The sequence below is a fragment of the Poeciliopsis prolifica genome, unplaced genomic scaffold, assembly GCF_027474105.1.
Source record: "Poeciliopsis prolifica strain line A6 unplaced genomic scaffold, Auburn_PproV2 SCAFFOLD002, whole genome shotgun sequence".
Taxonomy (NCBI): Eukaryota; Metazoa; Chordata; class Actinopteri; order Cyprinodontiformes; family Poeciliidae; genus Poeciliopsis; species Poeciliopsis prolifica.
This window is the reverse complement of record NW_026562377.1, coordinates 13,460,681-13,472,377: the sequence shown is the minus strand read 5'-3', so window position 1 is coordinate 13,472,377 and position 11,697 is coordinate 13,460,681. Positions and strand designations below refer to the sequence as shown.

The 11,697-nt window shown below is 38.3% G+C and overlaps 2 protein-coding genes across 5 annotated transcripts; one reads left to right on the top strand and one right to left on the bottom strand.

Moving 5' to 3' along the window:
- Positions 1-60: 60 nt before the first annotated feature.
- On the bottom strand, positions 61-7,537 carry actl6a (actin-like 6A). Its single transcript, XM_055050950.1, has 14 exons — positions 7,388-7,537; positions 5,795-5,871; positions 5,191-5,365; positions 3,723-3,823; positions 3,345-3,442; positions 3,077-3,171; positions 2,121-2,227; positions 1,929-2,018; positions 1,775-1,836; positions 1,494-1,608; positions 1,223-1,303; positions 768-863; positions 565-651; positions 61-458 (listed from the first exon to the last, which is right to left on the bottom strand). Exons 1-14 carry the CDS (start codon positions 7,410-7,412, stop codon positions 378-380), a joined length of 1,290 nt encoding a protein of 429 aa, XP_054906925.1. The 5' UTR covers positions 7,413-7,537; the 3' UTR covers positions 61-377.
- Positions 7,538-7,582: 45 nt separating this feature from the next.
- Positions 7,583-10,860, top strand: aldh7a1 (aldehyde dehydrogenase 7 family, member A1). Of its 4 annotated transcripts, none has more exons than XM_055050917.1 (3): positions 7,583-7,660; positions 8,638-8,670; positions 8,777-10,860. In XM_055050917.1, exon 3 carries the CDS (start codon positions 8,782-8,784, stop codon positions 10,408-10,410), a length of 1,629 nt encoding a protein of 542 aa, XP_054906892.1. In that variant the 5' UTR covers positions 7,583-7,660; positions 8,638-8,670; positions 8,777-8,781; the 3' UTR covers positions 10,411-10,860. The 4 variants fall into 4 exon arrangements, with proteins under 4 accessions (XP_054906892.1, XP_054906908.1, XP_054906900.1 ...); XM_055050925.1 differs by having other exon boundaries at positions 7,597-7,672; XM_055050933.1 differs by lacking the exon at positions 8,638-8,670 and having other exon boundaries at positions 7,590-7,660.
- Positions 10,861-11,697: the final 837 nt, after the last annotated feature.

The following is an 11,697-nucleotide window of genomic DNA, read 5'->3' as shown; positions in this document are numbered from 1 at the left end:
CTAAATGAAGCTTCCTCCAAATAAAGTCACACAACATCTTACCAGTTTTCTGCTGGGATCCTGTACAACCCTAATTACTCATTTGTCCCAGTGTAATTAGAAACAACTTTCTGATGACCCAAAGTTTCCATCAGCAGGTAACAGAGAAGGCAAGAGTCTAACTGTTTTGGCTATTAAAAAAAAGGATCATGAGTTGATTTTTTTTTTTTTCTATTATTTTTTTTTTTTTTAAGATCCTGACAGGTGACCAACACAGATTTAAAAACAAATCATACAAAATGAGAGTTGACTGTTCCTGAGTCTGGGTCAGAGGTTGACTCCTCATGATGTTGAGCTAGAAGAAGATGGAGAAGGGAAGATTGAGGCTGGATGTCGGATCAAGGACACTTTCTGTCCACACACTGCTTTCCTCCTTCTTCATATTCCTGTTTCGAGATCCACATCTGCTGAAAGGTTCCCTGGAGAACATGAAACATGTTGTCAAATACCCAATATATGTACATATATAATAGGTTCTACCAGTTGAGGGGCTCACAGTACTACAGAGCCTCTGTATGGTCTTACCAGTGATGCCAGGATAGAACCTCCTATCCATGCACTGAACCGGCGCTCCACCGTAGTGTTGTTGGCAATCAGCTTCAGTCTCATGCTCTGTAAATTACAAACAAGGGGAAATCTAGCATTTAACATAATGCAGCTAAAACTGACTTTACCATCACAACTTATGATAAATTCAAAACTGTTTAGAAATGATAATTGTTTCTTACTGGAGGGGTTTTCTGGGAAAGTTCTCTGTTCAATCGGTCAGTGAAGCCCTGGATGAGTGTGTTTCCTCCCGTCACCACCACACTGCCGTACAGACCCTTAGATGCACGTCAATTATCACAAAAGTTAAACAAACTCAGAGCCAAACATTTTCCTTTTCACAGAAAATAGCTTCTGATCCAAATTAGCTGACTTTCAGCTGGACAAACCAGTGAAACTCAAATATTCAGTCATTTTCTAATGAGTAACTGAACGATACCAAACATGATAAGGCATAGACCTAAAAGGCCATGATAACGACTCCATGATGGGGAAATAGTTTGTAAAGGAGGAAGACTTAAAGTCAGTCATTTTTTAATCAAAATATCCTGGTATTGCTTATCTCAAACTCAAAAACTTGTCTTGCATTATTAAAAAATGAGGTACAATAAAACTTTAAAAGCTGTCCACTACTCACCGGTCGAATGTCAATGTCACACATTCCTACACTGGTCGTCACCACATGGCCAACTCCTAACATGGTGTTTCCAGACAGGCCCTAAAAGTGAGCAGATTATGCATCGGTTTTATTTACAAAAAAGGCGAATTATGCAATAATAAAAATATCTGAACACTTATTTTTTTTATTCAAGGTACCAATATACTGACTGTGTTTTTTTTTATACCACTGATAACTGTCCATTTAAAAGTACATTAATTTATTGTCGCCTGACAAACTTAGCAGCAACCTTGGCATTAGAGGGGTCAAACAGTCCCTCTGGGATCTTTAGCCTCTCCGCACCAAAGTCACAGTTGTAGCCATTAGGGAGTTCATAATGGACTGTAGGCATCTGAGCAGCAACTCTGATGAAAAAGGAAAGATGAAGTCATTTAGATAACAAAAATCAACATATCTACTGAAAGCTGTAGAATAAACACTGGAATCATTGCTAAAAATAACTACATTTTCTATTAGATTTTGATAACAGAAAATCATTTTGAACTCTAAGAATATTTGCTAGTGACTCACTGTTCATCATATGGAGAGTCTGACACCTGCAGGACAGACGCCTGAAAATCCTGGATTACACACTGCGATAAACAGCACAGAAAATGACTCCTTTAATCCCAGCATTCCACTGAAATTCTGAAAGTTCTGTAAAACAAATTAACTCTTTCCTTACATTACACATGTAGTTGTGCCAAGACCGAGTGACTTGAGGTAGTTTCTCCTTTTTCTTCCAGCTGGCTGGGGCTCCCTCCCGCACTGGATCCTGTGACACGTTCACACAGCAGGCAGCAATCGGCAAAAATGGCTCCTTAAAAATGTGTCAAATCGAACTTCAAACAGGTTTAAAATTAACAAAATGTTTTACCTTTGATGCAATCATGTAGGGAGGGATTATCTCCACACTTAACTCTTGAAACAACTCCCGACACTGCATGCTCATAAAATCACCAGCCAAAGGTGACTTTACAATACCTGTGATAATCAAAAACAGCACAAAAAAACAGCACAAAATTAGCTTTACGTTGGGAAAGTTACGAGTTCAATTTTGATAGCAAATCTTGAGTTTTTGCATAATACACCAATGGCCATTTCCACTGTCTTTGTTGAGTTTAGCTACAGCGTTTGTTCACAATTTGCACCAAATTAAAGGATCAAAGTTTTCCCTTTAGAGTGTTCACACAGATTAATGGTGCATTCACACCAAGCACGTGTTGAGTGTCATGCGCATTTAGTTTAGTCTATTTGGAGGCACGTCTAGCACAGCGCAATTTGAACCGTTTGACGAGTCGAGTGAGTTTAACGCTCCACATAGACTTTGAACATAAACCAGACGCCCCTGATGCTCAAAACTTTTGGTGTGAAAGCACCAAAGGTGCACACGCATCAAACTTGAAGCATCAGATGCTTCAAGTTTGATGGGAACGCACCATAAATTTCTTCACATTTTGTGTTGCTGGATCATAGCAAAGTGTGTAAAGGTTTAAGGATTACTTTTCCAAAAGTGCTAAAATAATTTAATGAAGTTTTATAGACAAATGTTGAGGTTTAGTTATTTGAAGAGTCAACCAGTCTTATGTATGAACAGTACATAAGACTGGTTTTGTTTGAAAATGTCAGTACATTCCAAACAAAGAAAGCTCACAAACTGCAGAAATTGCTTAAATGCAAGAGAAGCACCAAGACGAGCTTCAACCAGCAGATGGCATCAAGTTGCCAAGAAGAGATATAATCCACCTAATTCAGCATTTGATTCCAACCATCTTTTCCATTTGTTTTGTATTATAACTTAATCCTAGAGTTACATGTGAAATCATTATTTACCTTGCTGAAGGACATAACCATCATGCACTGGGATTGCTGTTGTGTGAGTGGCTCCGCTGTCCAGGACCAGACCTGTGGACCGCCCGTTAGCAAAGCTGGGATATTCAAAGTTAAGAGATGAGCAAAGGGTTTCAAGGTGCAGAAACAGAAGTTATAGTACCATTTTGCAAATGAACATAACTGAAGAAAAAGGTCATCGTTAAATTAGCCCAGTCAATTCTGTCAAACTGTTCCCTTTGCTAGATGAAAAAAAAACTGTAAAGGATACGCAGACAGCACAGCTGATTTACAGAGGAAGAAGGCAGGAATGTTGTAATGCTCAAACATCAGCTCTGTAAGCTTCTCTCGTTTTGCTCGCGTGTTCCACTGCAAACAAAACATACAGTTACTCACTTGCAATAAATGGTGGCTGTCAGACACCCTTAAACAAATGCAGACCCTGGGTTAGTGACGAGCACCAGCACAGGAAGAAAATTTTATACTTTAATCCCTGTCCCACAATATTTTTCCAGAGCCTAAAACAAAGGGCATCTCAGAAATCCAAGTTGCTGCCAACTTTTGCTGAAAGTACATGAACATGGTTTGATTACAGTACGTATTAAAGATGACAATTATATTTAACATTAAGCAGCAGCAGCAAACTCACCGATGCTTCTGACATGAGCACAGGATGTAGGCTGGGTTCAGACTTGAAGTGCATCTTATACGTGTGATCCAGAATTGCCTGGAAACTGTCCCAGTCCTCAACTATAGATCAAATAACAGCGAAAGTAAAACAGCTGTTTACTCTTAACTTGTTTTTTTTTTTAAATGTATGAAGTGACATCCAGCCATTTAGTTTTTAAAAAAGGTGCTTAATTGGGAAAAAAAATTATGCGTATTAAAAAAAGAAAGACATCTTAGATACAGAAAAATCTCACTGCTGGAAGCAAAGCTAAACATCACCTATGCGAAAGAATATATATCTCTTACTATTATTTGACCCAGCCAAGATAATGATAAAAGAATTAGAGCAATGAAGAGTTATTTTTAGATAACAATTTGAGCACCAGATGAGCACCAATGTTCCAGGTCAGGCCTCTACGGGAGCCAATGGTCCCACTGTGCTGTTCTGCTGCAATTAGCATGGGTGTCACACTCAGTTCTAGGTAGCTGTAAAGCCAAACACCAATGGACCACCAGCCCGACTTGCATCATCATCTGCTGAAATGGTGCATTGGGACGCATGTTTTATTCCCAAACATGCTGATAATTGTGAGAATTCAGAAAATGTTCTGGATTTAAATCCTAAAAATTATAATCCCGATAGAAAAAAGGAAAGGAAATGCAGCTTATAACAGTTCAATTACATAACAATAAAAAAAATCTTAAATATTTTGTCAGTGTTTTTCAGTTCCCTCTTTAGATAACTTAGAGAACCAAAGAAGACTATATTTCTAATGTGGAATATACCAAAATAATTTTCATAATATTATTGAATGGCCACTACAACACATATCTTAAAACACCTCATAGCACATACAAAAATGCATGCTAAGAATATCTGCGCTCGGTACAAATTAGTTCTAAAGACCATTTTATGGAAAATCTGCCCAAGACTTGTACTTTTTTCAATTGCCACTGCAGGTTAATTGAGCTTTGGACATGTGACCGCATTCGTAGATGCGTGAAGTAACAGATTACACCGACGAGGAGTATTTTAGCATATAAACAAACATGGTTTTAAATCAAAATAAAAGAGAGACACCTGGGTTTAACTGGGAAAACAAAATTTATGTTGGGTGAGTTTAGTGTTTTGGCTCAAGATAGTCTTATAAATATTCATAAACAGAACTCTTATGTCAATAGGGGTTGTGAAGAGCTCGCCTGCAAAGTTACACTGGAAGTAGATATAGATCAAGCAGTGCAATTTCTAAATATGTATTCCTATTTGTTATCACTGACCATTGTATTTTTTTTTTTTTATTGAAATGCAACATGTGAATAATGCAGCACTGAAAAACTAAAGAAAATGTATTCACTGAGAAATACTCCGCCTGTATGCAAGTTAATTTCCATTTGTACATAAATCGTCAGATAAACATTGAAAGACTTCCAACCGACCAAATACTTACTCATGCCATTCTTTAGAGGAGACATGACCTCCATGCTCTCTCTGGGAACCCTCAGCTGATTGGTATCGATGTAGTAGGTGGTGCCGCTCGACTTGCTCTTGTCTCCGTCCGTTTCCATGGGTGTACTGCCATCATCCCGGTCAATAGTAACACCGATCACTGTTGGGAAGTCCGCCTAAGCCAGGGCCAAACAAAGACAAAAAAACACATTGCAAGTCAAGGCACACTTTTGCTTCTTAATCAGCATCGGCTTTCTGTTGGTGAAAAATGAGTGTAACAGTGTCAAACCAATACGCAAACACTGAACACACACAAGCATGCTAACTGCGTTATAAACAAGGTGTTTTGAAATAACCATAACGAAAAAATAAAACATTTGATTAATGAATCAATGCTTCATCTTATTTCCACAATTAAGAAGTCCAACAAAAGCACAAAAATCTAAACCAAGGAAGTGTTCCAAAATGATCTGAACTCAATTTACTCAGCCTGTCTCCAGGGTGACAGCCCCAATTTCCTGACACTGGTCCCCCCAGAGATAACATGCACACACTCAGAGGAAGAAAAGACATAGTTAATCAGGTCATTTGAGTGATTCACCTACCTTGGGACAATCTTCTCCCGCATAGCCAGCTCTTACAGAATACGAACCAATGTCAAACACCAATGCTCCCACTTCATCTGCAGAAAGGAGCCATACACAGGGATGTTCGAATTTAAACCATGCATTTAAATTTATTTGTATATACATCTCTGCAAAGAGAAAGAGTACCACTTAAAAAACAACAGTTAATTGATAAAGTGAATTTAAAAAAATATATATATATATATGTATATATCTTTTTTCTGTTTGTGTTTCCAGCCATACATTTTTGGACTAAAATTTGTCTATTTAGATCTTTTTCTGTTATATACAACTTTACCACACAGTGACATAATAGCAAAAACCTGAAAACGTTTAATGAATTTAAAAGGAGTCGACCACTAGCATCACAATGTTGCTCTGCTAAGTCATCATCACAGAGCTCTTAAAACTTGTGCCTACCGATAATTTATTCTTTTCAACTTAAACACAGCTTCATGACAACAATGAGGGATATCAAAACTCTCAAGAGAGATCCAGTAATTTGTAACTTTTTTCAATCCACAATGCATTGTTCCTTTACTGACAGAGGTCCACTGCTCCAGTCCTCCAGAGCTATTGGCCTGCAACTTTTACAGATAGCTCTTCTTGACTTAACTCTTTAGAATGCTATCAAGTTAACAGAAGAGTATGAGTATTGTAAATGAATGCTTGGAAACAATCAAATATTAGTTCACCTTAGCAAAAAGCATTCATTATCTGTTTTAAGAGTGATTTTTTGTTGTTGTTTGCAACATAAACAATTACACTTCCTGATATACAGTACAACCCCAATGTCAACACATTTAATCAAACTATTTTGGAGTACAGAACCCATATGATAAAAATTCAAAATAAATATGTGCAGTAAAATCAAACACGATTACAATTTTATAGATTCTAGTGTTGCATAGGTCACCAGTTATTTAAATGTACATGCAATGGTCTAAAATAAGTAAAACAAAACAGATTGTATCATATCGATATGTTTAGTACAACGTTTCTCCTAATTATTTGTCAAAACGAATTAAAATAATGGTTTATACTGGGAAAGTAATATTGTTTTGGTAACAAAGACAAGTCGAGTGACAGACAAACTAACTTTATGTGTGTTCTTAACACAGTTCAGGTTACAAATTAACAAAATGACAGTGAGAACATTTAAATTAGGTACTTAAATTATTAAAACGAGTACTTTATCGTTATCTATAGGGTTTGTCATTCCAAGTCAATAACGGCGAAACAATACGTTATATCCTCGCCGATGCTTCAATCGGATAAATAAATGGATGCTTCGGAAAGCACACTTCCATTCATTTCGTTTTACCAACTATGGTTAGCCGTATGAGCGAAACGTAAACAAGGCTGCAAACACATCATAGTGCATCCAAATGACATTGTAGTCCTGATATATTTAAATTAGAGACTATATATACAAAAAATTGCCCATATTTAGTCTTCCACTGAGCTGAGCGTTAGCGCATCTAGCTAACTGGAAGCCTAGCTAATGCTAGTGCGAGACGCATCAACTTGTTCTAAAGTTTAGTTCCATTTCAGTCAAAAGCTTTTACTTACCGCCTCCGTACACTCCGCCGCTCATTGTGCAAAGTGTCTCAAAGGACGATTTTTTAAAAATCGAAGTTGCTGGACTAGAAATAAATCCTTCAACGTTCAATCACAACAAAAGCTATCTGCTAGCATCTAGCATCGATCGCTCTGACAAAGCAGGCGCCACTGTGCGTCGGAGTAGCCGACCAATCAGAATCCTGCACAATTCTGCTTCCGTTAAGTGAGCGTGAGTACTTCCCTGTTCTGGAGTGGACGTGGCCTAGTCGACTTCATATCAGCGTGAGTAAAAAGGTGATAACAAACACCATTAACTTGAATTTTAGGGAATAAGCTAACTTGCAAATGCTTCATGTGCAGGACGTGTAGCAATCCAGCGAAGTTAGAGTTTGTTAACCTGGAGACCTTTGAGTCCACGCTATGCTATGAACTCGCCTCATGGCGCAAACGTATCAAGTGAAAAACACATGTTGGAGTTGAAGACGCACAAATTGCAGCATTATCTTGCAGTTAAATGCTGCAGTTAAGGGGTAGCTCCTTTACTTATTCAATAGCATGGATGCCTATGTGTCAAAGACAACATTTATTGTAGTCTTGGTATATTAGGTTGAGTAATTTGGTGCGTCATAAAATGAAATAAAAAAGATAAAAAAAAAAGGTATGGTTCTAAAACCCGCTAAGAGGTTTCAGACAGAGGCGTTTTGCAACTATGATAATGCAAACTCTGAAATGAAAAGCTTTAGAATTACAATGTTCTAAAAAATGTTAATTTACTGCATGAGTGATATAAAAGCAGAAAAATGTATTAATATTCTTTCAAACCAGCATAGCATCTTTAGACATACGATATAAAGTGCAAAATATACTGACAATGTACAAACATTATTGCACTTGAGTCTTAAGAAAGGCTGGTTTCCATTGTAAGCTAGAGCTGCACCATTTCCTGCACAGCATTGTCATTTTATCTGCAAATTATGTGTGCAGTTTTTAGTGGATTCCTCATCCTTTGCTTTCCAATAATATTCTATGGGGCTTGTATAATGGACTTTTACTGTCACTTATACACTTGATCTAGATTTTAGTGACTGATATTTTAATGTTTAACAAGATTTGTGAGATTGTTGTGACAGTGGAAAAAGAGTTTTAAAATAAGAAATAATATAAAATGTTGCAACTTGTATTTTTATTGTGACATGGCAAACATTGTCTGATTCTTCTTTAAAACATGTATATATTTTAACTTTAACTTTCAATTTTAGGATTTCGGAGGCATAGTTTTTCTTGTGGACATTGTGAGTTAAATCATAACCTTATACATTGATTGTTCTCATAGATGATTTACTTCTGAATGCCATCCGACATGTTAAATTAATTTTTAACTCTGATCTTGTTTTTCAGCATCAATGCAGCGCTGCTTCATTCTGACCCTTGCCCAGCACAGCAGGCTTCTTTTAAGAAAGAAATTTGCATCTGTTCGCTGCCACCAGTCAGCAGCCATGTCGAGTCTCCTCATCAACCAACCCCAATATTCATGGCTAAAGGAGCTGGGTTTGTCAGAGGACAACCTGGGTGTTTACAATGGGAGCTGGGGAGGCAGTGGGGAAGTGGTCACATCCTACTGCCCTGCCAACAATGAGCCTATAGCCAGAGTTACTCAAGCTACTATGGCAGAGTATGAAGTGACTGTTCAGAAGGCGAGGGAGGCCTGGAAGGTGTGGGCAGATATTCCAGCTCCAAAGAGAGGGGAGATTGTCAGACAGATAGGGGATGCATTAAGAAAGAAAATCACAACTCTTGGAAGTTTAGTTTCTCTGGAGATGGGTAAGATCTTTGTTGAAGGAGTGGGAGAAGTTCAAGAGTATGTTGACGTCTGTGATTACTCTGTCGGCCTGTCAAGAATGATTGGTGGACCCATCCTTCCCTCTGAAAGACCCGGACATGCTCTTCTGGAGCAGTGGAACCCTGTTGGGCTCGTCGGAATAATCACCGCCTTTAACTTCCCTGTGGCTGTCTATGGCTGGAACAATGCGATTGCGATGACCTGTGGCAACGTCTGCCTTTGGAAGGGCGCCCCAACCACTCCTCTCACCAGTGTTGCAGTTACTAAAATAGTGGCTGAGGTGCTAGAACAAAACAATCTGCCTGGAGCCATCTGCTCATTGACCTGTGGTGGTGCAGATATTGGTACTGCCATGGCAAAGGATGAACGTGTGGATCTCCTGTCGTTCACTGGCAGTACCCACGTTGGCAAGCTTGTGGCCATGATGGTGCAGGAAAGGTTTGGACGCAAGCTGTTGGAGCTTGGTGGGAACAATGCCATTATTGTGTTTGACGATGCAGACCTGTCCCTTGTGGTTCCCTCTGCGGTCTTTGCTTCTGTAGGAACTGCCGGCCAACGTTGCACCACAACCAGGCGGCTGATGCTCCATGAGAGCATCCATGACACGGTGGTTGAGAGGATATCTAAAGCCTACAAACAAGTTCGGATTGGAGATCCTTGGGACCCAAAAACTCTCTACGGTCCTTTGCACACCAAACAAGCTGTGGAGCAGTATCTGGCTGCCATTGAGCAGGCCAAGCAGCAGGGGGGTACCGTTGTTTGTGGTGGAAAAGTGATGGATCGTCCTGGAAACTATGTGGAGCCCACTATCATTACAGGTCTGCCTCATGATTCACCCATTGTCCACACCGAAACCTTCGTCCCCATTCTCTATGTCCTGAAGTTCAAGACAGAAGAAGAGGCATTTGCATGGAACAACGAGGTCAAGCAGGGTCTGTCCAGCAGCATCTTCACCAAAGATATGGGCAGAGTTTTCCGCTGGATGGGGCCTAAAGGGTCTGACTGTGGTATCGTGAATGTCAACATTCCCACAAGCGGAGCTGAGATCGGAGGAGCATTTGGTGGTGAGAAGCACACTGGTGGTGGAAGAGAATCAGGCAGTGATTCCTGGAAGCAGTACATGAGGCGCTCAACGTGCACAATTAACTACAGCAAGGATCTTCCTCTGGCTCAGGGGATTAAGTTTGAGTGAAGCCATCAAGTTAATTTTAGTAACACTAAATCAATGTAGTTTTTATGATAACTACTGTGAAACAATTGTCTTTGCATTTAGAAAAGTCTGTACATTAACCAAAACTTTCATTTTGGAGCAGTATTTAGCTGTGAATTATGATACAAATTTTGGATTTGAAATAAATTTTTGTAATTTTCATTTAAAGGTCAAATGCTGTTCTCAGAAAATGTTAATGTACACATTTTCTACAAGCACTTAAATATCATCCTGGTAACTGAATGTCTATCTGATTCTTTATACTGTAAACAAAAAACTGAAAAATCAACTATGGAGGAATAATGTCTGGACTTTAAAGAGCTTGTGATTGGTTTATGAATGTAGTGAACAACACATTTGCTGTTTGGTCTATTTACAATATACAATGCATTAAAAAAGCTATTGAAATTAATAAAAATTTATGGATGTAAATGTGGTTTCTGTCCTTTTAAGTTTTAAAATGACATCAAACTAAAAAACTAGCATTGACGTGGCCTTGTTTAACTATGCTTTAATTTATCGGTATTAATAAAGTAGTGAAACTTACATCTGTTGGGAGTCTTATATTAGAGAGGAAATAATTAGCTTTGTATGGAAATTAGGTTTACAGTGTAAAATTACCTGTGAAATTGCCCCAAAAACCTTTCTTAAAGAACAAAAATACACAGAAACTTTGCTGCAAGTCAGACTTTTTAGACTATGCTTTTATTCTGAGGTTGGATAGCAGAAAATAGTCTTTTTTAGTATTTTTAACCTCATAAATAGACTTAACACTCACCTAAAGGTACTACTTGTTCAGAATACAAGCAGTAATTACATCCTGAGCACGGTATTACTTGGTGCTTCTCTCCAACCTGAAGTGCAAGAGAGAAGTGGCCATGTACATTTAAAGTTCCTATTTAGGTGGCATATTACAATGTGACACCTGTTGTAGCCAAAGATGTGTACTACCAGAGGTAAACCGAGTTAAAATTTATCTTGTGTCCTGATGGTAAATCTGCAAAGCAGACTGAAAAATGACCAATACCAGTCACAGTTATTGACTGATTTCAATGATCAAAAGGAAATAGTTTACATATAGCTGACTCATAAGGGTACAATTCAGTTCAAAATACACGTAAAGATTTTTGCTTTGGCTTATTCTTAATATAGCATTTGGAACATTTGCTTGTGATCATCGAAATTGTGTAATGTTCAAGATAAAAAAAATGTCCATTTCACAAGTTATGATTTAAGGTTTTTGGAAAAAGTATACACAAGTCCATATTT

What these genes read in the sequence shown, in the direction of transcription:
- aldh7a1 (XM_055050917.1), top strand. Translation starts at nt 8,782, where the DNA reads ATGCAGCGCTGCTTCATTCTGACCCTTGCCCAGCACAGCAGGCTTCTT.
- actl6a (XM_055050950.1), bottom strand. Translation starts at nt 7,412, where the DNA reads ATGAGCGGCGGAGTGTACGGAGGCG. An exon ending in TCCTCTAAAGAATGGCATGA is followed by an intron (nt 3,824 to 5,190) that starts GTAAGTATTTGG and finishes TTTGATCTATAG; the next exon opens with TTGAGGACTGGGACAGTTTC. An exon ending in GACTCTCCATATGATGAACA is followed by an intron (nt 1,609 to 1,774) that starts GTGAGTCACTAG and finishes CTTTTTCATCAG; the next exon opens with AGTTGCTGCTCAGATGCCTA.